The sequence below is a fragment of the Aspergillus bombycis genome (assembly GCF_001792695.1).
Source record: "Aspergillus bombycis strain NRRL26010 chromosome Unknown contig00011, whole genome shotgun sequence".
In the NCBI taxonomy this organism is placed as follows: Eukaryota; Fungi; Ascomycota; class Eurotiomycetes; order Eurotiales; family Aspergillaceae; genus Aspergillus; species Aspergillus bombycis.
The window spans coordinates 172,622-196,304 of NW_019170013.1; the positions used below are offsets into that span (position 1 = coordinate 172,622).

At 49.4% G+C, this 23,683-nt stretch overlaps 8 protein-coding genes across 8 annotated transcripts; 3 read left to right on the plus strand and 5 right to left on the minus strand.

Moving 5' to 3' along the window:
* Positions 1-1,779: 1,779 nt before the first annotated feature.
* On the plus strand, positions 1,780-2,672 carry ABOM_002293 (ubiquitin-60S ribosomal protein L40; the record flags this gene model as incomplete). The annotated part of the gene is made up of 4 exons (XM_022529423.1): positions 1,780-1,864; positions 1,951-1,957; positions 2,086-2,266; positions 2,475-2,672. The coding sequence occupies 4 exons, from the start codon at positions 1,780-1,782 to the stop codon at positions 2,670-2,672; spliced, it is 471 nt and encodes a 156-aa protein (XP_022392784.1).
* A 376-nt stretch (positions 2,673-3,048) lies between these two features.
* Positions 3,049-4,146, minus strand: ABOM_002294 (Yip1 family protein; the record flags this gene model as incomplete). The annotated part of the gene is made up of 4 exons (XM_022529424.1): positions 3,049-3,151; positions 3,215-3,920; positions 3,995-4,046; positions 4,102-4,146. 4 exons carry the CDS (start codon positions 4,144-4,146, stop codon positions 3,049-3,051), a joined length of 906 nt encoding a protein of 301 aa, XP_022392785.1.
* A 361-nt stretch (positions 4,147-4,507) lies between these two features.
* On the minus strand, positions 4,508-5,874 carry ABOM_002295 (TBC domain-containing protein; the record flags this gene model as incomplete). The annotated part of the gene is made up of 3 exons (XM_022529425.1): positions 4,508-5,394; positions 5,447-5,569; positions 5,619-5,874. 3 exons carry the CDS (start codon positions 5,872-5,874, stop codon positions 4,508-4,510), a joined length of 1,266 nt encoding a protein of 421 aa, XP_022392786.1.
* Positions 5,875-7,152: 1,278 nt separating this feature from the next.
* Positions 7,153-11,221, plus strand: thtA (the record flags this gene model as incomplete). The annotated part of the gene is made up of 6 exons (XM_022529426.1): positions 7,153-7,721; positions 7,770-7,884; positions 7,935-8,924; positions 8,978-9,506; positions 9,563-9,735; positions 9,788-11,221. The coding sequence occupies 6 exons, from the start codon at positions 7,153-7,155 to the stop codon at positions 11,219-11,221; spliced, it is 3,810 nt and encodes a 1,269-aa protein (XP_022392787.1).
* A 627-nt stretch (positions 11,222-11,848) lies between these two features.
* On the plus strand, positions 11,849-15,221 carry ABOM_002297 (putative mitochondrial translation initiation factor IF-2; the record flags this gene model as incomplete). The annotated part of the gene is made up of 3 exons (XM_022529427.1): positions 11,849-12,307; positions 12,385-14,918; positions 14,978-15,221. 3 exons carry the CDS (start codon positions 11,849-11,851, stop codon positions 15,219-15,221), a joined length of 3,237 nt encoding a protein of 1,078 aa, XP_022392788.1.
* Positions 15,222-15,884: 663 nt separating this feature from the next.
* Positions 15,885-16,644, minus strand: ABOM_002298 (rhodanese-like domain-containing protein; the record flags this gene model as incomplete). Its single annotated transcript, XM_022529428.1, has 2 exons — positions 15,885-16,262; positions 16,384-16,644. The coding sequence occupies 2 exons, from the start codon at positions 16,642-16,644 to the stop codon at positions 15,885-15,887; spliced, it is 639 nt and encodes a 212-aa protein (XP_022392779.1).
* Positions 16,645-17,356: 712 nt separating this feature from the next.
* erg5 (C-22 sterol desaturase erg5) lies at positions 17,357-19,190 on the minus strand (the record flags this gene model as incomplete). Its single annotated transcript, XM_022529429.1, has 4 exons — positions 17,357-17,392; positions 17,449-18,688; positions 18,754-18,904; positions 19,031-19,190. 4 exons carry the CDS (start codon positions 19,188-19,190, stop codon positions 17,357-17,359), a joined length of 1,587 nt encoding a protein of 528 aa, XP_022392780.1.
* Positions 19,191-21,526: 2,336 nt separating this feature from the next.
* ABOM_002300 (signal recognition particle subunit SRP68) lies at positions 21,527-23,491 on the minus strand (the record flags this gene model as incomplete). The annotated part of the gene is made up of 3 exons (XM_022529430.1): positions 21,527-22,031; positions 22,086-23,225; positions 23,301-23,491. 3 exons carry the CDS (start codon positions 23,489-23,491, stop codon positions 21,527-21,529), a joined length of 1,836 nt encoding a protein of 611 aa, XP_022392746.1.
* Positions 23,492-23,683: the final 192 nt, after the last annotated feature.

Genomic DNA, 23,683 nt, shown 5'->3' on the forward strand with positions numbered 1-23,683 from the left:
AGATAAAGGGGCAGTCCTGGGGAGAGGACGGGGTTTATATAGTTGGGTACATCTACTAGTCCTTCTTTGCTTACTTTCATCTGCACTTAGTACACTTCTCTCGTCAGAACTTAGGGCTTCGTCTTAGATTGGATTCGTCAATGATCTACTGCTAGTAGTACATTCTATCTCGTTTTTTCCCCTGTCTCGTGGTTCCACGAGACGCTAGGGCACACCCCATAGGATCCTGATCTACACTCTATATATATCCGTAATCTATTAAGCGTACATCCCTCCTGCAGTGGAAGTCGAGGTGCCAACATCATCACCCCACCTTTTGGAAACCCTAGTGGCCTTGATGCCTGAGACATGCACCGCCCGCTTGGATAAGCCTAGGCCTTCCCCACAGGCCAAACAGACAGACTTAAGTCACTCCTGCTTTGTATCCATCTTCGGTGATCTTGAGTTGCTCCGGCGAAAAGTTCTTTCGAGTGTTTTAGAAACCATTGAGGTGGCCAATTGTTAGAGCAGAATATAACTCGCTTGCGTTTCTAATCTTGTTGCTAACTTGTATACCCTTCGAACAGCCCTCGGCAAATGGGTTTGCAACAGCGGATATTTTGAGAGGCTTTTGGTGTGTTAGGAATTAATCTATTGTCTCTTGAATCTTCTCATGTGTGAGTTCCTCGTCATCGTCGAAGTGCAGTACGACGAATGGGGTTGGTGGGACACTATGATGCAGCATGCGGAAGGACCATCTTTTTTGTTTTGGATCATTTATTATTAGTAAAGCGCTGCCAACGTCTCTACCACCCATGCTCTTGAAAAGTACCACCGTCTGCCCCTTATTCATGCATAATGCCATAGTCGCCGCATCAGAAAATGTTAAAGGAACACGATAAGCCTCTAATAAAGCAGGCATTTGCCCTTCTCTGTCTGTCCTGTGCAAGCCTCCGCCATATTGAAAACCAGGCCTCAGAATTCGCCGTCTCTGGCAGCAAGTCTCTTGACGATGGCGTGATTACCTGGGACATGCGCGACATTATATCTAAACTTGGTTAGGGCTTCAGACACTTCGTCTGCAGCTTCACCCACCTCTAGCCCTTTGCAGTCCAGAATAATCCAGCGAGTGAAAGACGGCGCGGGGTTCGTAGACTAGGGCTATTGTTTGCTTAGGATAAGGCATTGTTGAAGATAGTCTAGTATATGTGTGTGCTTGCTCCATCGGCAGGCAATGATGATATCTATATAGCCTTGTCGCGGTGTAATTCCTGTATGATTGAGCTCCTGAAGTGGTGCAAAGAGCTGGATGGTGGATACTCGGTAACCCCTACCCAGAAGGGTTGCCGGCAATTATTTCTCCTTTTCTTGAAAAGGAGGATGATATGGTACGATCAGAGTACATCCTCAAAAGTCTCCTGGAGGCAGAGATCATAGCCAAGCTAATATCTGTCACATATCGAGATATTTTGAACATGAGACGTTGTAGATATCCACTGCTCAAGACATAAAGCTGTTACAAGGCCTGCAATGCTCTCTAGCAGCTGTACATGCAGATTGTAGTGAGCACTAGGTTCCCAAAATAACCTAGAAGAGTTTAGGGTATGCTAAGTTGCTGAACCAGTCTCCATATCAAGTGGTGGAGTGGAAACTGTGGAGACGGAAAGGTCGGGTGTCGGCGGCAGAATGTTAGGGGATCATTGATGAAACAGGACAGATCCGTACCTGCGAGCTAGGGCTTAGGGTACGTCACGTGCGATTGCTCGACATCACGTGGGCCACTTGTTTGCTAAGCGAGAAATGGTGAAATTGAGTGTCATCGCCTCTTCCGACCAACCGGACCTTTCAGCGATCGTCAGCCAGCAACAACGAAAAATCGCAACCAGTATGTTATTCCGTGGTTTGAGTGGTGTCGTTATATTGATCTCGGGATCATGAGCTAATTTGTTCCTTTTTTTCGCGCGTCTACAGTGCAGATGTAGGTTTCCCTCGTTCTCCGCACCAGATTGAACCTTTAAATCCCGCCGATGCGACCCAGAACCGGCTGCGAAAGAGATGGCACGAACGATGACGGGGAAACTGTTGCTGACAAGATTCCGATGATAGTTTCGTCAAGACCCTCACGGGTAAGACCATTACCCTCGACGTTGAGTCGAGCGACACCATCGACAACGTCAAGGCCAAGATCCAGGACAAGGAGGGTATCCCCCCCGACCAGCAGCGTCTGATCTTCGCCGGTAAGCAGCTTGAGGATGGCCGCACCCTGAGCGACTACAACATCCAGAAGGTATGAAGGATCCCACTCTCGAGGTGCTTGATTTGGATGGCCTTTCGTGATCGGATATGAAGAACGTGCGATGCGGTTTTGTTAGCGAGGGAGGTGTAGCAAAGATCGAACCGCACGGGTATCATACTGGAAACGAAATTGAGGCTCGGAATTTGGATATGCATGGTTCAATGAAAGGAAGGTCGGCTGATGGGCATCAAATCTATAGGAGTCCACTCTCCACCTCGTCCTCCGTCTCCGTGGTGGTATCATCGAGCCTTCCCTTAAGGCCCTCGCTTCCAAGTACAACTGCGAGAAGAACATCTGCCGCAAGTGCTACGCCCGTCTTCCCCCTCGTGCCACCAACTGCCGTAAGAAGAAGTGCGGTCACACCAACCAGCTCCGCCCTAAGAAGAAGCTCAAATAAACGATTCCTATCTATCTTGTTACGGTTTTTCTACGTTGCTGTGGTGGAGACTTGCTGGGGGTTATGAGTCGATTGCAGCCTGGGAGGTTTTGTACGGCGTTAGAATGATGAAACATTACAGCCAAAGTCAAATGTTAATAGTTGACTCCCTCTCGGATCAAGTTGCAATCAAAAGAATTGTAAAAATTCAATTTCGCTCATAATCCCTTGTTGGGTTAGGTACAGTTTTACAAAAGCCAATAAAAGACCATCGAACGTAGAAATGAAAACAAGATGTCGATACATAATTTGGAATATGGCTCTGCTGCCCGAGCAGTTCCATCAAGTCATCTAGCGGATTCAAGATACATTGGAATTGGGAGGAGCCTCAGGTCCCCTACATGCCCAACATGCGTCGCTTGTCGTCATCGTCATGCTTCTCGTCATCATGATCCTTCTCCTTCTCGTCCTTGTTCTTCTTGGAAACGGGGCTTCCATGCCTGCAAGTGCGATTTATCAGCAAAGGAACTGGGTGCCAAGGGGGGTATTGAGGGGACACTTACGCAAAGAACAGGATCTTGATCGCGATGGCGAAACCTGCATGCAGCACAACAACCAGAATCAGTAGAATCTTGCTGGCTTTAGCGTCCGTAGCACTTAGCACAGGATACAAGTTACGCAGCAGGAAGAAGACGGTCCAGCCAAAGCCAACTCCAACAAGCGCCCAATTGAGCGCAGTCAGGGGGCTCCAGCTTACCAGCGCAACGGCAATCCAGATCAAATTCGAGTATCCGTACAATGCCCAGCACTCAATCAAGTCCGCAGTGGAGCTACCGAACCAGCGCAATGCACCCCAAAGGGCAATTGGTAGAACGAACGTATATCCGTAGACCAAGCCCGCAGCCCCAGAGAGAAGCGTAAAGTCGTACGCGAAGTGCTCCTCGTCGTTGTTTGAGAGCCATTGCGAGATAGTGCCGGTTAAAAAGAGGATCACGACCACGGTTGTGGCGATCCAAAATGGGCCGTACAGGTCGGCGTTGCCTTCCAGGACATCGAGGAAGTTACTGCGCGGGTACACTGCCGCGACGCATCGTCTTAGGACCTCGTTTGTATCAACATTGAAGAATTGCGCGTAATAATGGATCGACCACCAGGTATGCTTTGAAGGGCTGCCCCCAGGTGACCTGTCACGACCGCGGGAGGAACCTCCGCCGAGAAAAGGTGTCGAGTCGTGCTGCACTTTGGCATTGCGCTGATCATTTTCGAAATCTTGTAGAAGACGTGTGTTAGTTATTCCTCTTGGCGAAGTCCATGATGGCCTCCACATAGGTGAACAAACGTACTAGAGGGATGGAATTCAAGGTCCTCCTGAAGGTCGGTATGGCCAAGGTCGCCCTAGAGCCAGTATTAGATCGTCTCGAATCGAGCAAGCAAGATAATGAGAACGTACCTCGGTATCCGCATCTACAATCACATCATAGCCCCGGTTCGCCATGTTGGGCTGTTCGATATGCCTAGAGAGCTATGTTGGTATGAAGGTAAAGAGTTGTGGAAGAGTACACATCAGCGGTTGTCGGCATGGTCGTAATCAGCCACGCACTAGCCACCAAATTTGTGGGACCCGCGGGTAGCAGGTATGTTTTTGCTTACTCTGGAGTCGGTTTCTACTATAAATGTACGCAGTATCGACGGTTTTCTTTCTACTAGTTTCTCACTTTCCTTTAAAATGAGGGCAATTTCTTTTTATGTAAGTTGTCTACTGAGATAATTGATTCACAGTAGTATAATAATATGATACTGTACACACAAACTCCATTTTAACCCAATCGTCCCCCCACAAATTTTCAAGTGGAAGATTAGAAGAGCTCGTGAGACTGGAAAGCCAGCTTGAATCGATTAATATACGACCATATCGTCGAGTCCAAGCCCTTCTTCCTCATCCATACTGACAAAGCACCGACCAAAATCGTGACGGCCACAGTTCCAATGGTTCTCCTGTGCTTCCACAAGAAACCAACCGCCTTCTTTTTCCGCTCTTCGTAGCGCAGTTGTCGCGCTTGTCTATCAAAAAGATCTATAGCTTCTTCAGTTGTTTGTTTCTCGAAGATATCTCGAGTACTCTTCAGCACACTGATCTGCGGAATTTTCTTCCAAGCCCCAAGTGGGAGTGATTCTGGAGGGTAGTCATTGAAAAGTTGCACAGCACTCGATATCAGACTTTCAAGATCCAGAGGACAGGGTAGCTTAGAGAGTGTAAAGTGTAGCATCTCAGGTTCATCTTCAGGGATTTCCAGCAGCTCCTTCTTACGGGAAAGAATAATAGCAACAAAAAGATAAATAGAAACAACTGGTTCCCGAGCCAGCAGGAAGTCAAATAATCGGGCGATGTCACTATACTCTTGAATATCGTGAGCATACAATGTAAGAGTCGCTGCAAGCGCAAAGAATGGCTTGATGTCCGCAAGATGGCGTCGCAGGATAGGATCAGCTCTTTCCATGATTGCTGGGATGAGCTGTAGGTGTTTCACAGTTGGGGAAAGAGAGGGCAGCATGTAGTCTCTTATTCGGAAGAGGGAGAGCCGCGTAACCGCTGAGGCCGCTGTCCGCCCGCCAAGTACCAGGAGTAAAACTTGCACGATATCATGATAGCCTTGGAAATAACAGAGCATTGGGTAGTGCCGTAGCACTTTTTTGATTAGATATGACAGCTCATCTTTCTTTGAAGCTAGCTCTTCGTCACTGCCTATATTAGAAGGATTAGTGTATGTAGAAGCCTGGGATGAAAGGACACCTACAATTAGGATAATAGACAAACGACCTGTTCACGTCGAGCTGGACTTGGTCTTCATCTACATGTGGCGGTAGGTCTTCCCAGTCCCCAAGCTCATGATCTCGGTCGCTCTGGAGAAGAATAGGCCCTATTCCTTAGTTATCAAAGTGTGACGGCCATTCGTCTTGGTGACTTACAAGCCAGTCGTCTAATGTCATCGCGAAGAAAACCACCTTCTGAAGTGGCATATGAGACCAGCGCATCCAAATCGCGCATCTCGCATGCCCGGCGAATCTTATCTTCCTTCTCTGCTATGCGAGCTGCAACTTCCTCATTTTGAATTCTCTCCAAAACTTGAGATGCACTTTCAGATACGGAATCCTGTGCTGTTTGAAAACATGTCTCTGAGCCTTCACTCTCAGGTTTATCTTTGAATTCAGAACGATGGTCCATCTTTGGCGGGAATTGGTAAAAAAGAAATGATTCCTTCCAATGTTTGTCCGTATTAATGGAAACTCATAGGGGGTAGCAAATAAAGACGGCAGTCGAATTGCGAATTAGGATTTATCAGTACCCCGTCTGCTAGGCTGACCATGGATAATAAGATGTATTGCTATTATTATAATTACCAGCTGGCAAGGGCCCCACGAGCTACATGCCAAGTCAGACCGATGCGGGATTGCGTTGATAGTTGACAGCGGGCATCAGGAGAAGATTGACATTTTAGCGCGGGCGATTTGCATACCGAATGGACAATTGGACACAGGAAGGAGCTATGGAGTAGATGCAAGCTGAGTCTAAAGCGGACACATTGCTGCAGGCCTCAGGCTAGAAGCTGCTATGTCCCGTGATTTGCTGTTCATCGGGTTTTATCCGATCCGCCGACCGCCCCCAAAGACAGCAAACAAGGTGTCAATCGATCATCAGCCCCTCTAGGACATGCAGTTGTTGTCAGCCTCTGGAGATACCCTGTTCCTCTCAAACAATGCTGCCATGACTTAATGTCCCCGATTCTGTGCTAAGAGGCCAACACTGTGCATTCCAGTGCCCCAAAGGTGGTGCAAGAGTTGCCGTTGAACTTGGCCGCAGCTTGAGACGGATCCATGCGTTTCTTGGCGGTTGGATTCGCAATTCCCACATAGTTCCTTTGTTTGTTCCGCTCAAGCTTGGATGCTCAAAGGGGGGATGGTCCTGGCCTATTGAATGCATGCGATTGGTACGGAACACCCTTGTAGGGCGATCTATATGCTGTAGTAAGTCCTCAGGCCCACTCGTCTTCCGAGGAGGACATTCTAAGCCTGGCAAACAGGTACATTGCCCCTCAGTTAGAAATTCATCTGTTGCCAAGTACTTGCTGCCTCGATCCTCTGCGACGAGGAGCAGTTCGTGGTCAATTACATTCTGGGTTTTTTTCCGCTCGGGGCACACAAAATGAGATATTGTCCTTATACAGCTTCAACCATGTTACATGAAGAACTTCTTTTTTGACCCTAACACTTTTCTATTCATCACCAAGTCTGTTCTTCTTTTTCCTTGGACAAATTGTGCCGTTGCGTGAGCATCCTGTTATCTGCTAAGGTCCAAGCGAAACCCTGGCTAAATAAAACCTAACGGGTCTTCCCTCGAAGAGCTTTACTCACCTTTCTTGCATTGATTCTATTGCTTCCAATAATATTCTATTCGCCACGGTACCCCTTCTTCAGGAAACTGCAAACTCTTCACTGGATCGCTATGTCTTTCCCAAGACACTACCAGGACACTAATCCCAATTCTATAAATGCCTCCCTAAAGCGCCACGGTGCTGATGAGATGGAGATAGAAGATGACTTATCCTCTTCTGACTCCCACCCGAAAATGGGCCTTTTGTCTCGCACACTGATACCAAGTCCAATCATCCAGTGGATACTACCTGCGCGCCTGAGAAGTGAGCATCAAAATGATGTTGTTTTTATCGGCGAGCGAAGTTTGCAAATCAAGGAAGCCGTGTCCGGCTTCCATTTGGAGGACGTCACTTCAAAGTCGGACTTTGATTCCAATATCATAGCAGCAAAAGTCATCAACGTGGGCACAGAGTTACCTTGGGAGGCACAGATGAAATTGGGGGCAAGCTCTGCGCCTGTCAATTCACCGCCACAGATAGGGTTGCCTCCCCAGATATTGCTGCTAAGTCTCGCGTCAAGAGAACTAGTTTTCCTTTATTATTCGACTTCGAGTGATCAATTCGTCCACCACCATCGGCCTTTACCAAGTGATGTCAGCACATTCGAGCGGTTCGGTCGAAATATTGCAGTGGAGCCAAGGTAGTGATCTCTTTGGACTTACTTGGGCATGACTAACAGGTTTACCAGATCGCGTGCTGTAGCTGTTAGTGCATCTTCTGATTATTTTGGTGTCTTTACTTTGAAGCAGCCACCAGTTCTCCAGTCACAGATGGCAGATCAGCAGCTAGACCCCATATCAGAGGTATGTGCACAGTTGTAAATTTCACCTGCATCTACTAAGCTGCGGCATAGGAACGCTTCTTTCGTGTCGATGGTGACATCATATTCATGGAGTTTCTATATCCAAGACCAGAAGATGACGGCAAGATTCTCCTCCTCCTTTTAGTCGCCCAGGATCAGATTACTCATGCGATATGTTATGAGTGGGATGCGAACGAACATCTGCGCCAAGCTTCTCCAATAGTCACCAAGAGACTACTGCCTTTTGAGGACAGATTACCTACAATGCTCATCCCCTTGACCAAAACGTCCTCTTTCATGCTTGTTACAACGAGTACAATGGCTGTATATAAGAACAGGCTAGATCCCCGGAGACAGCCTAGCAGGTATCCGCTTGGCCTCCCTGATCGAGAGTCTCGAAAGTCCCCATTGTGGACTCGGTGGGCAAGACCATTGCGCAATTGGCTATACAACCAAAAGCACGATGACATCTACCTTTGCCGTGAGGACGGTCAAATCTCTTACTTAGGGATCGGCAACGAAGGTGAAGTCGAAAATCAAGCGCATCTAGGGCAACTTTGTTGCGACGTCGATGCTGCATTCGATATTCTACACTTTGGTAACGAGGGAGGTGATCTACTCCTCGCCGCTGGCAACACAGGAGATGGTGGTCTATTCGTCCAAAAGGCTCGAGATCATCCTAGATGTGTCCAAAGATTTATGAACTGGTCTCCTGTCACGGACTCTGTAATTGTGAAGTCGCCTAATCAGCAGTTGCCCTTGTCTGGAGATGTCGCTAGCGATCGACTGTTCGTTTGCTCCACTTCGTCCTTCGCACAGGGTGCAATCGTTGAACTTCGCCACGGGATCGAGGCGCAAATAGGGTTGGTTGTCTCTTTGGAGGGACTGTCGGGAACAAGAGACATATGGACAATGCCGACTGGCACAAGTGGCGGTGTTATCGTTTTAACATCCGATCCTATGTCTTCGGTCCTCCTGGACCTACCGGCTGATTTCGAAGAGAGATATGTGCTATTGACGAGGCGGATTCCGGCCTGGACTGTGGGACCCAGACATTGGCGGCAGGAAGCACAGACTCAGGCGTTATCATTCAGGTTACGGAAAGGGCCATTCATCTCGGAGCAAACTCTGGGTCAATGCAGAGCTCTCGTTTTGAGTATGGTTATGACCAGAGTATCACTGTTGCTGCCGTAAATGGGTCTGCATCTCTTATTGTCGCCATAGTTCGCGACCAAGGTGGACTGCACCTTCATGCCAAAAGACTAACCCCATCTAGCGACCAAGTTGCTTTAACCGATGTGGGTGAGCCGTTAAGGATGCATTTCGAGCCGGTCTGCATCTCTGTCATAACTTTTGACTTTGGGTCTCTCATTTGCGTGGGCGCGGGCAATGGGAAGATATTTCTCTATACCATAGAGAATGAATCTATCACGTTCGTGTCCGAGAAAACCATGGACGTAGCGTATAATGGGGACATATCTAAGGCAATTGATAGCCTTGCAATTATCAACAAAGTAGAGAACGGGCCGTTGAAGAAGTTTGTCTTACTCTGCGGCCTACGAAGCGGCATCCTGGTCTCATTTGGTGTGACGTTCGACAGTGTTAACGCTGTGTCTTCTATTGGTATGTCTACCTCATATTTGAGGACTCAAGTCTTGCTGACCTATGGTGTGTATTAGTGATGACCCAGGCGACCCCGCAAAGATTAGGGCATACTTCTCTTAAAGTGCAGAGCAGAGGAGACATTGCGTTATTGACTTGTGGGCCAGGATTTTGGCAAATATCGTGTGCACATGACAGTGTGATGCCGGACTGTACTCTTCAGAGGATTTGGATCACGGACCAGAATAATGTAAGTCTCAGTATTCCCATATGTTCCCAGGGGCAGCAGCTAATGGTCTCAGCCTGCCTACCACCCAAGAAGTATCCACAGCTTTTCGGTCGCCAACTTTGCGAACTCGGACGTGGAAGGTCTCTCTGATACGCTTTTCTGTATCGCAGACGGACAACTTATGGTTTGCACTTTGCAGCGAGTTGAGAAGACTGTTCCCAGGAGAATGGGTGTGCCAGGCAGCGCCACTAAGTTAGCATATTCTCAGTACCTGAAGAGCTTGGTTGTGGCATACAGCCGAACTGAATTCGACACCGACGCGGATCCTATCAAGCGCTTCACGCGATCTTACATTGAGTTCGTCGATCCCGATTCACAGCAAGCCATCGGCGGTCCTGGGGATGAACCCAGGCCCTGGAGGCCTCATGGAGCAGCTGGAGAGAAAATCAGTTGTATACTGGAGTGGACACCCAAGAAAGGTGATGAGGAATACCACTTCATTGTTATCGGTACGGCCCGTAAAAACCAGCAGGACCGAGGTCGGGTCATTTTTCTACAGACGTCAAGGATGTCATCAGATCCTTCGCAAATCGAATGTAATGTGAAATATGTTCACAAATTTGAGGGACCGGTTTATTCGATCGCACCATATGGTAACTTTACTCTAATGGTTTCAACCGGGCATGAGATCGTACCATTAGAACCCAAATTTTCACAGACGAGGTGGCTTCGGACAGCAAGGTACCCTGTACCGTGTCCAGCGGTTTCTATGAGCTCCCATGAGCCCTACTTATACATGTCGACTTCGAGGGAATCTCTTATGATCCTCGATGCATCTGAGGAAAAACTGGTGCTCCATGCTTATGATCGGCAGAAACATGACGGGCTCTCTCATGTCCATCTTGGAGGAGATATGCAACTCACACTTGCCTCCAGCAGAGGTGGCCGGATCAGTCTATTAACTGAGAGAAGAGTAACCGAGAACGATAAGATGATGCCCGTAGCATTGTGCGAAGCACATCTTTCTACGTCTGTAACGAGGCTCAGTACAGGCACCTGGCACTCCACTATGCCTACCGGCTCCCAAGTGATCTACGGGACAGCCATGAACGGCACAGTGTACCGCTTCTTGACACTGAAGGAGAAGGAATGGCGTTTGCTGTATTTGCTGCAAAATTTGTGCATCCGCGACACCGTTATATGCCCTTTCACGCTGAAAAGGAAACGGCAGCGGAACCCTGCAGGAAACGAATCCCTTGAATTCCAACCCTCTCAGATGCACATCGATGGGGATGTATTGAGTCGTTTATCGATCCGAGGGCCGGGCTATCTAATGTACATGCTAGTTACGGAAGAGTTCTACAGTCCCTCGACTCCGGAAACTGGCTCGCCACAGGCCATTTATGAACGGTTTTTGGAGCTGTCGAAGGATCTTCTTGGGGAAGCCTCGAACCCGGTTGAAGATGTAATGAAGTGGCTCAAGCGCACATTACATGTGGGATTCTAGATGGGAGATTTTCGATGGATTGGAATGCACATATGCTGTACATTGAGAATAAAAACATAATGGAAGACCAATAAATTAGAAAGACTTGTTCTTTTCCCGAGTATATGCAGGGAATGTATCAATTACAGTGTGACGGGAGAAGGAAGTGGTTAATTTCGTCGGCGGAGGTACCTTGACGGCCTGAGGCGGCCAACTGGCGGCGTCTCGGATATCAAAGCTCAAGGATTTGTCCCCACCAAAACCATCCCAAAATTCTTATTACCCACTCAAAGGCACTCGTCGAGTCTCCAGCCTTGGACCTTATCAACCACAGGGGGAAAAGGTGCTCGTTATCTCTTTTCACCTCCGTCTTTCTTTTTAAATTTCCTTGTGGAGGAATTTCGGCTTAATTTGCCACTCTGTTCTTCGACGGCCGCAAGTAGCTGCCGGAGAATCTGATATTCTTGTTCGTGCTCCTGCCCACAACCCATTCATTCATCACCTACACGGGTGGCGCTTTCTTCCTCCTTGTTACTAACACATGTCCCATAGGAGTACTCAGGGATATCTCTACGGTCTTCCGCCAAGAAAGACGATTCGCCTCGATTGAACCCTCATCCGTCCGATCAGTAGCACGATATCTCCAAGATGGCGCCTAAGAAGAAGGGAAATAAGAGACAGGAGGCAGATTGGGAAGCCGAGCTCGGTGAGGCTGCCCCCGTAGCCGGTGGTGAGCCCGCCCCCCAGGAAGATGCCGCTCCCGCCGAAGAAGAGTCTGGCGGCGGTGGTCTACTCGCCACTTTGAGGAAGAACAAGGCCAAGAAGGGAAAGAAAGGCAAGCAGCAGAACGATTTCGTCGATGGTGAGGACGCACCTGCGGCGGACGAACCTGAAGACTTTGCCAGCAAGCAACCTGAAGAAGGTACTTTTGATGACGAGGATGACGTCTTCTCCAAGAAGAATCAGAAGGCTGCCCAGGCCGCTGCAAAGGCCGCTGCTGCGCCCAAGGAGGCCGAGGGTGAAGGTGAAGGTGAATTCCGTGTGAAGTCCAAGAAGGAGAAGGAAAGGGAAAAGAAGGAGAGAGAAAAGCAGCGGAAGAAGGAACAGGTATCTATTGGCCTTTTGGTCCCGGTCTCGGTCTCGATCCCGTTACACTTGCGCTAATCATTGAATCTACCATCTAGGCCGCTAAGAAGAAGTCTGAGAAGCCTCAGCAGCCTGCTAAGGCTGAGCCTGAGAAGAAGCAAGAGCACACACCCGCCGCCGCCGCTGCTGCTCCCACCCCGGCTGCTCCAGAACCTACTGGTGGCAAGAAGAAGAAGGTTCCTGCCCACCTTGCTGCTCTCCAAAAACAACAGGAGGCTCTCAGGAAACAGCGTGAGGAAGAGGAGCGACTTCTGGCCGAGCAGCAGGCTTTAGAAGAGGAAAGGAGACTCGCAGAAGAAGAGGAAGAGAAGAAGAGGGAGGAAGCCCGTCAGCGCAAGAAGGAGAAGGAGAAGGAAAAGAAGGAGCAGCTCAAAAAAGAAGGAAAGTTGCTCACCAAGGCCCAGAAGGAGGCAAAGGAGCGCAATGAGCTGCGTCTGAAACAGATGCTTGCTGCAGGTGCAGGCAAGGTTGCCGGCTTGGAAGACCAGGGTGCCGAGAAGAAGAAGCCTGTTTATGACAACAAGAAGAGACAGAAGAAGAAGGGCCCAGCTAAACAGGAAGAAGACCTGGAAGCTGCTGCCGCACGGGCTAGGGCGCAGCGTGAAGCTGAAGAAGAACGCCGAAAGAAGGAGGCCGAAGAGAAGGCGAAGGCTGAGGCTGAAGCCGCCGCCGCCGCCTCCGCCGCTGCTGGTGGAGAGGAGAGCGAACTGGACGACTGGGAGAAGGCTGCTGACGCAGAAGACGACGACGTGAAGGATTCATGGGACGCTCCTACGGATGAGGAAGACAATGCAGAAAAGCCAGCCACAAATGGCGCCAACAAGACTGAGCTCCCTGAGAGGCCTGCTGCAGGTCAAAAGAAGGCCGACACCAAGGAGGAGTCGTCTTCCGAGGAGGACTCCTCCGAAGACGAGTCTGATGAAGAACAGTCTGCAGCACAGAGGGCCGTTGCTCAAAGGAAAGCGGAAGCCGCTGAGCGCAGAAAGAAGCAGCATGAAGAGGCGATGGCAGCTCGCTCAAAGGATAACCTGCGTTCCCCCATCTGTTGTATTCTGGGACACGTCGATACCGGTAAGACCAAGTTGCTGGACAAGATTCGTCAGACAAACGTCCAGGAAGGCGAAGCTGGTGGTATTACTCAGCAGATTGGTGCTACTTACTTCCCTGTGGATGCTCTGCGTCAGAAGACTGCTCCTGTGAACAAGGATGGTTCATTCGAATTCAAGATTCCTGGTCTGTTGGTCATCGATACCCCCGGTCACGAGTCCTTCTCCAATCTGCGTTCCAGAGGTTCTTCGCTTTGTAACATCGCCATCTTGGTCGTCGATATCATGCACGGTCTCGAGCCGCAGACCCTCGAGTCCATGAGGTTGCTCCGTGACCGCCGCACTCCCTTCATCGTTGCACTGAACAAGATCGATCGTCTGTATGGCTGGAAGAAGATCGACAACAACGGCTTCCAGGAGAGTTTGGCTATGCAGAACAAGGGAGTCCAGAACGAGTTCCGTACGCGTCTTGAGCGGACCAAGCTCCTGTTCGCCGAACAGGGGTTCAACTCCGAGTTGTACTACGAGAACAAGTCCATGGCTCGCAATGTCTCTCTCGTGCCGACTTCTGCTCACACTGGAGAGGGTATCCCCGACATGCTGAAGTTGCTGACTACTTTGACCCAAGAGCGTATGACCAACTCGCTCATGTACTTGTCGGAGGTCGAGTGTACTGTTCTTGAAGTGAAGGTGATTGAAGGTCTTGGTACAACCATCGATGTTGTCCTCTCCAACGGTATTCTCCGGGAGGGTGATCGGATCGTACTATGCGGTCTCAACGGTCCTATAGCAACCAATATCCGAGCGTTGCTGACGCCCGCACCTCTGAAGGAACTTCGTCTGAAGTCACAGTACGTTCATAACAAGGAAGTCAAGGCCGCCCTTGGTGTTAAGATCGCAGCCAACGATCTCGAGCAGGCCATTGCTGGTTCTCGGTTGATGGTCGTCGGGCCTGATGATGATGAGGAGGACATCGAGGATGAAGTCATGTCTGATCTGGAGAACCTGCTGAGCAAGGTTTCCAAGGATCAGCGTGGTGTCAGTGTCCAGGCCTCGACCCTTGGTTCCCTCGAAGCTTTGCTTGAGTTCCTTCGTGTCTCTAAGATCCCCGTTGCCAACATCTCCATCGGCCCTGTTTATAAGCGTGATGTGATGATGGCTGGTACGATGTTGGAAAAGGCTAAGGAATACGCCGTCATGCTATGCTTCGATGTTAAGGTTGACAAGGAAGCGGCAGCATATGCCGAGGAAGTTGGTGTCAAGATCTTCACCGCAGACATCATCTACCATCTGTTCGATGACTTCACTAAGCATATCGCTGAATTGACAGAGAAGAGAAAGGAAGAGAGCAAGATGCTTGCTGTCTTCCCTTGTGTTCTCCATCCCGTTGCCATCTTCAACAAGAAGGACCCTATCGTCATTGGTGTCGATGTCATTGAAGGTAGCCTGCGGATGCATACACCACTTGCTGCCGTTAAGTCCAACCCAACAACCGGAGCCAAGGAGATTATCGAAATTGGCAGAGTGTAAGTCATTTTCCCCCTTTTCTCTATAACCCCGGCGCCTTACTAATGTCGGATTATAGTGTATCAATTGAACGTGATCACAAGACAGTCGCCGTGGTCAAGAAGGGTCAACCCTCTGTTGCTGTCAAGATCGAAGGAGCTAACCAGCCCATGTACGGACGTCAACTGGAAGAGAAGGACGCCCTGTACTCTAAGATCTCCCGTGCCAGTATCGACACCCTTAAGGAGTTCTACCGTCCGGACGTGACGATGGAGGAGTGGGGTCTTATCAAGAAGCTCAAGCCCGTGTTCGACATCCCTTAATTTGTACGAACTTATGACCCACCATAGCCCGGAGACCTACGAGGTCCTTGATGGTAACCATGAGGCATTTGGCACTTGGCCGTTTGCCGGAGTTTCGGGCAAACTCAACTATGGGTAACGAGCTATCCGGCATGTGCCCATATGTATACGTTTACCATATAGCGATGTGATTTCTTTATGTGCCGTGATGAATTAATGTACTACGTCGAAGTAGTGCATGATGTGATGAAATAAAACGGAACTGGTTAGGGATAACGTGTGTTAAAAAATGGGCAACGGTTATCTCTGGGGTTAGGCTGAGATGGAGAAAAAAGAATAAAAGTCACCTAAAAGACCTGCATGCATGAGGAATTATCACGACTGGGTTGTCCAAAAGCAAGATGTCTGTACATGAAATGGATTTCAAGAGGCCGTGGTCGATACCAATAGTTATGCTTGTTAATGATACTTGCGATTTAGTTCAATGCATTGGATTTCTTTTGACTTCTACCATATGTGAGTAATATAGACGATTTTTACAACGAGACCTCACTTTTCCAATAACCATAGCCTACCCATCTAATACAATATATACAACCACCCCCAACCTTCCCCAGAACCCTACCCCGAAAGGCTCAGAACGGAAGAAAAGGAAGAGAGAGGAGACAACCAGACAAAAAGAAATTACTCCGACTCCCCGTCCCACCTCTCAACCCTACCGCCCCTATCCGCCCAATCCAACCAACTCCCCTCATAAACCCCAATCCTCTCAGCATCATACCCAGCCTGCACCGCCAACTGCGCCGCAGCCTTGGCCCTCACGCCAGCCTTACAATAAAACACAATATCACCCTCCTCGCCAGCCCCAGGCTTGGGATATCCAAACCTCGTCTCGAACTCCTCCGGCGTGAGGAAAAACGCATCCGGCTGCGACGCAAGCGGCACCGAGACAGCGGACGGGATGATACCCGTAGAGCTCAACTCGGCGGGCTCGCGCACGTCAACGAGGATGAGGTTCTTTTGGGGTTTTGTTCCGGGCGAGGCCGGGAGGGAGGCGTTGATCTTTTGATTTTGTTCATTGCGGGTCAGTATCACATTGTTTCACGGGCAGTGGTTCTTTTGATGGTATACTGCTTTGTAGATGTGGGAAGGAGAATGAATGTAAGACAAGGGACAAACGTACATCTTCAAACCCCCATTGTCTGAGGGGTGATTCTCCGTCACTTTTCCATCGGCGGAAGCTCTGTTGCACTGGGGCCACCTTCATGCGGCGTACGGAGGGAATTCCGCGAGCGACACATGGCGATGGTGCGGTTCCGAAGGCTCGAGTTATTTCCGGGACGGTGCGGAATGATGATCTGATTGTGACCGGGGCGGAGATTTGCTTTGCGGTGCGGGAAGCGAGGCCCGTTAAGGGACGTCGGATGGATTGTATCGAGGCCATTTTGGTTTGTGATTGGGTTTATAAGAGTATGGGGTTGGAGTTGCAGTCCTCAGGATTGATGGAGATGGAGCTGAGGTGATGTCAGTAATGTCTGGGGTCTTACCGCCTGCCTAAAGGGGGTGTGCTAACAATACGACGGGTGAATTATGGATGGATGGGAGATTACCGTATGGTTACGTGAGATTGCAGTTAAGGGCAGGGATTCCCTGGGCGATCGGTGCAGGGGTGTCCCTTGTCAGCACTTAACCTCAGAACCTTATCTTTGCTACACTCGCTTCAGTTCATACTGAACATGAATGAAAGACTCACGATTATTATTATTCTAGGTAACGTAATCTAAAAATGGCACGTCCTTCACCGCTCCACTGTTCATGAAGCCGACAACCCTGCATGAATCGTTTAATATCATGTACGCCCGGACGACTCGGCCCCATATATCGCGAGCGTGGGAGTCCCTGTCGCTCGCCATCGGCACAAGCACGATCCTGATTTTCATCCGTTAAACAAGAAAGGGTAAAACGAAAAAAGTCACCCCCGAAAAAAAGAAAACCCAAGGTGGAAGAATGGTACAAAAAGTAGGTACAGGTATAGAAGGAAGAGAAGAAGGGTTCGGCCGTTCTATCCCAGGATAGAGAATATAACACTGGAGGACCAACGCGCAAAAAGGGAGCTGAATGAAGAGGGAAAGGGGGGAAACTGCAATTAAAGAAGTTTAGGCACGAGGGCGGAATGTAAGCAGGCAGTCATCCTAAAATGCATTAGCACTGTGTAACGGGGTCTTTTGTAGGGGAGAAATATACATACCTGAGGGAAGATAGTGGCAAACACCTTGATGTCTTCCGACTTGGGGGTAGTGGTGTGCTCCCACGTCATTTCCATACTGGCCTTGCCAATCATAGCCATCAAGTTCAGCTGAGCGTAGGTCTGGCCCAGGCAGTAATGGGGTCCAGTGCCGAAGACCAACCAGTTCTTGGGGTTCTGCTCAGCAGTGCCGGTGATCCAGCGATCCGGGTCGAAGGTGTCCGGGTTGGGGTATGCCTCCTCGTCGTGGGTTGCAGGCCAAACGGATGGGATAATCATAGATCCCTTCAGCACGGTAATCTTTTCGGTGATGGGGAAATCCTTCTTGACCAGGTAGGGGACCATGATGACGGGTGGGCGGTAACGCAGAGTCTCCTTCACGACAGCACGAGTATATTCCATCTGATCGAGCAGCTCCATGGTGATAGGCGCGTTGATATCACCATTGCGAAGACGCACATTTTCCTCCCGGACCTTCTCCAAGACCTCGGGGCGGTCGGCCATAAGCTGGAACAACCAGGTAGAGGCGGCGCTAGTCGCATCCTGGGATGCGAAGAGGAATGTGAAGACAGTCTTAGCAATTTCTTCATCAGTAAAATCCCGAAGAAGCTGGGGAGGCTTCTCCGCGGAGATGCCTTTAGCGACGTCCTCCCTATACTTCGCAGAGACCTGCTGAGCCTTGACCCAGGCGTCCATGATACACGAGACTTCTCCACCGGCAGCCATGCGAGCCTTGCTCTTGGCGGCACACTTGGCGAACTCCTCCATAACCATATCCGCGGCCTTCTTTCCGTACCATGTCTTGGTGAAAGGAAGGATAATCGGGAAGTTGACCAGCTCCAAGGCAGCCGTGATCAAATAGTAGTCATCGTTGATCTTCTGGATGATCTCATCGGTCATGTAGTGACCCACAAAGGTACGGCACGAGATGGCGGTCATCAATTCACGGAATTCAGGCATCCAGGGGGTGGGCTTGTAGTCATTGGCCTTGGACTTCTCGAGGAAGTGCTTGAAGTACTGGTTAAAGGTTTCCTCCTGGCGGGGAAGATAGCAGGTGAGCGCGGAACGGGTGAAGAGGCCATTCAAGCCTTTGCGAAATTCAACATGGTCCTTGCCATCCAGGAACACCCAATTGTCCTCTCCAAGCAACTTATGCGCCGAATCGACGACACAGGGCTTGACGTAGGCGGGAGAGTTGAAGATCTTCCTGGACATGTCACGGGTGGATGCGATGACGACGAACCTATCGAGATTTAATATCAGCCGTTGTCCCAACGGAAAAAGGATGCTCGCTCAGTGAATACTTACTTGTGGAAGACAGAAACGCAGCTGAGTTCTCCGCTGTCCCATTTGGCCTTGTACTCGTGAAACTTGGGGTTGACCGACTGAAGGAAAGGTCCCATGAATGGCAGCTTCCATCTTGGTCCCACAATGGATCCTTTCTGATAGAAGTACCGGACTGTAGTGAGTTCAACTCATCAGCCATTGTTTACAACGGATGCTGCAGAGACAGCCGGGGAGGACGCAGGAGTCGTAGACCGAAGGACAGGTTGGAAAATATTCGAGGGTCATGTAAACGACTTACATTGATCGTAGATAACAGCCGCGATAAACAGAGTCAACAGAGCCTTCCAGACATTGAAATCGCCAAGGAGGGACCCGAGCAGTCCGGAGGGCTGGAAAAGCTGAGGGACAACGGTAGCATCCGCTGAAGGGGAGACAAAGCTCCCAGTGACGTTGGCCATGATGGAATGGTTGGTGGTGCTGGGAACTCTCTCGCTTTCGCTCTCCAACAGTGAGATCAAGGAGAAGGAAGAGAATGAGTGACGGCTACCCCAGGGACACCACTTCTTTTCGGGGATTTGGCGAGAAGAACGGCCGAGAGTACAGGAGAAGGGAGGTGGGAAAAAAAAAATTAATAGTAATAGATCGGCGGACGGTTACGGATACATTACTGTCAAGGAAAAAACGCTTACGGAAACACCGGAGAAACTCCAGACGTAATTAGAGACATTCAATGGTCTCCACTTTAGTGACATTAATTAAGGGAATTCTATCCAGAAATTACGGACGGGAGACGCATCTGGAGATGTTGGTCGAACACACGCGTGGGGAGCGATTGAGCTTGAAGTATACAAAGATTACAATGGAATAGTATTCGTTACTAGTGACGAGGGTCATCCGGGATGCTGGGTTTCTGTTGGCCACTAGTCGAAGTTTCGGGACCCTTACAGCGTCCGGTATTGACAGGGGGTCCAATACGAGTCGCCCATTAAGCCTATCATGATCCCTGTTCGTTACATTGCACGAACTTCCCCCCTGACATCCTGGTATTGGTATAGTACTACTAGTATTTGGGAACGAACTTCTGCACCTTTTCTGCAGTGCTCATCTCAGTCCATCCTACTACTTAGTAGTAGTACTGACTAGTCCTAGTTCTAGCGGGTGGCCTCTCCGGTTCCATGATACAATGTACATTGTAAATAACAGTACACACCCTCTCCATGGACCAATACTGGTAGATACGATTCTGACTTTTTCAATTGTTTCCCCCCCTTTTTTTATGATGTTTTGTTCTTTCTCGTTTTTTATTTTGAATCATTGGAAACAATGACCGGTTCGGTTCTAGAATTGAGTCAGGAACTGGAACCATTAAAGAATTGTTCTGATCCCCCAGTGACAAAGGTTCACTAACTATTGGATCCATAACTAATTAACTAACCCGATTATTTATTATTAATAAGGTCGAGTTATCATGAATCAAGCAATCAAGCAATCAATCAATCAATCAATAGATAATTACGGAGTACAAGAAAGTCGCCCTAGTTATAGTTACAGTAGATGTTAAGACAGTGAAGTATATCATCAACCGAACCAAAACAGAGTCCTCATGGTAGAACCCCATAGATACGGGCACATGGGTGGAAATAAATGTCTTGCTTGCCCTTACTTCGGGAAATTGTTCGAGAATGAGCTGTCGAGTAATCAGCGAAAAGGTGATTCGGTTGTTGAGGTCCCGATCATTCGTTCCCCTTGGCCTGTGCACGTGCACTGTTTCTCAGGCCAGTTAGTCACTGATTGCCTGGGGCAGGCAATCACAACTATACATGGATGGATGGATGGATCCACGATTGCCTGATTAAATGCCTAATTAAGCAGCATCAGTGGACTGGAGTCTGGTGAGTTCTTCGATTCAATGAAATTCCCGGCATAGGCATTAGCCGGTGGCTCAATTTTTTTGTTGCATTATGGGTCAAGGACAGAGAATCATTCGTAGGTTCAACCTTAGTCCTTCTGAGCTTCCACGCTGGACTATTCATAATTCATAAGCCTCCGATCTTCTGAACAACTACCCAGGTTAGGGCTTGAGTCGATTAAACCCAGTGGCCAATCAAGATGTCTGGATCTAGACTCGAGGTAAAACCATAACCCAAATCAGGTTCATATAGTAACCGTGAGAAACTTATCATATTATATGTATGTCTTTTCTGGTTTATGGTGCCCTGGGCATTTTGTTCTTCTTCTGCTTCTTTTTTTAGGGCTATTGTTGTTGTTTCCAGTATACTAGTAGTAGAGTATAATGGTAGGTACACCGACGACATATATTTGCACCAATAGCAGGTACATATCACTAAACATGAAAAATGTACAAATCGAAGTAAGAATCAACAGTGGCTGTATACTCTAGCAAACATGAAGACAATGGAATTAAAGACCACCTCCACGGTGATGTGCCTAGCCCAATGCCCCATAGCCATCGGACGAAGAGCCACCTTGTCATTTATGTGCTTGCGTGGAGGAGCGATGGTACTCTAGGATTCCTCATTGGTATGCCTAATCCAGGAATGGGCTAAGGTAATTTCAAAAACGACTTAGGTAGCTAAAGCGAACTGCCATGGTCGGCCCCATTGCATTGCGTTGCGCTTGCTCATATTCACTCAAAGCTTTCAAATTTGAGTCTATCAATTAACTAGACCCATACGAGTAGAAATAAAAATGTCTTTGACATCCAGGCCTTATGTGCATCAAATAACGAAGGATCATTCCAACTCATACCAAACGTAACCACCATACCCATATCTTACCGTCCAAAACCAAACCAGCCGCGCCGACCTCCCTTCTTTTCCTCTGCGGCTGGCTCAGTTGAGACCGGAGCCGCACCCTGGGTGCTCGCGTTCTCACGGGGGTAGTCAATGTAATTCCATGCGACGTCAAGGAACAGTGGCTTCACTGGCACAGGCTGCATTTGAGGTGGGTATGGGACGAGGTTCTTCAAATCCAAACCGTCACCGGGGTACTCGTGCAGCCGCTCAACCATCGGCCGCTCGCTGGCCGATTTCGATTGCTGCTCAGAGATCTTCTCCAGAGTGACAAGACCGCGGCATTGGGAAACCAAGGCTTGCAAGATTGATTCGAGGGTCTGGATTTGGTTGCGTGTGATATCAAGCTTTGGCGGTTCTTCCGCTTCGGCGGTGGACTGGGCCGAGCTTGCTGACTCCCGAGTGAGCGCCAACGCTTGCGAAAACAACGCAAGTGCGTTCTTATATTTCCCAAGAATACTGTGAGACCGCCCAATGGTGAGACATCTAAAAGTTCATGTTAGAGGATTCTGCATCTGAAAGAGGAATAACAAGCCATACCTCAAGGCCCGGAAGTAGGATCGTTTAGCTCCAAGCTCCTGAACAAATGTAGAATCTGCTGCGACACCGGGTAGTTCGAGAATGAACTCGATGCTCTGCAACGTAGAATCATACAAAACGACCCGTTCACGCAGACGGGCCAGCTTCTTGCCTTTGGTTTCTTCGCGTTTGGCAGAACCCTTGCCACCCTTGGTTGCCGTGGCCTGGTCGGTCTCACCATGTACGCCGTCATGCTCACCGCACAATACGCGATTACGCCCGACTCTCCATCCTACCAGAGCGAAATTGACGGCGGTGCGGGTAATCTGCAAGCTCTGCATCCTTTTATCACCAGGATCTACACCCTCACTGACAAGGTCGTCGATAGCAGTCTTTGTAGCATCCACTGCATCCTGGCTGGCAATAATGACGTTATCATAGGCAGCTGCCTTGTCCTTCGATGAGGCGGATTTGCCCGAGGCATCTGCGAGCCACGAGGCGAGCCGAGACTCCGCCGCAGCCGCCGCCGCAAGAGCTTGAGAGATTGCGGCGTCTTCTAGAGCAACGGTCCGTGACCGCCAGGTGATGGTTTCAGGAAGTTGCTGAACCTCCCCGTCCGCAGTTCTCCTTGTTCCAGCGGCATCCTCTTTGAGACAGTTAGGGTCCACCTTCTCAACTTCTGACCTGAGGTTGGTGTCCGACGGGAAGAAGCTGATGGCCAAAGAGGGTAGAGGCTTCGATCGTGGAAGCTTCATCTGGTATGCGGCATATCTCAAACTCGGATCAACGGTACCCGAGAGGAGATCCCGAAATGCATCTTTCTTATTGTTTTGACCAAGTGCTGCATATATAACCCTGGATAAAGAGTAATCTTGCATACACTGCTCCCATTTCCGCTTCTCCAATGACAGGGCCCCCAAGAGAGTGGCATGGTATGCACGCGCTTCAAGAAGATCATTACCAGTAGCGCCAGAAGCTTGGTCTTGTAACAAGAGAACAAGTTCATTTGCGTAACCGGCAGATTTATGCAGTCGCGAGATGATATGACGCCGGGCGGCACCTGTGATTCCCTTTGCTGACGGGTCTGCAGAATGCGCCGACTTCATCTGCAGTGCTTGGGCCCATGCTCGTTCCGAGCTTAGGAGTAAGATATGGACATATCTAGTGAACAGTACGGATCAGCACAGGTGGTAATTGGGAAAACCGACAAAGGAGCTGTAACTTGAAAGAACATACGCAGCATTGCCGCTGACATTCTCTGCGCTGACGGGGGGTTTGGCAGTATATTTACGGCCCTTGGGTGTGGTCTGCCCGAGCTTCTTGCGGAGTTTGTGCAATTTGCGGGTGGTATGGGCACGGTAGGCATTGTAATCACCAGCCAAGAGGACCTCCTCTCTCTGGTTGAAAATATAATCTGTAATATCCATTGTGGTAGTATTAAATAGAGGTATCAAGTGGATTGATTGACGCCTCTGTACTAAGGTGGGTAGGCGTCGGACTGGAGAGTGCGGGTTGCTGGCGTGGTCAGATTTCGGCCAAACGAATGACCGGCTGATTTCGCGGGATTCTCTTTTCCAGCATCGGCCGAAGCTCTTTGCTACCACCTTCTCAAAATTTCA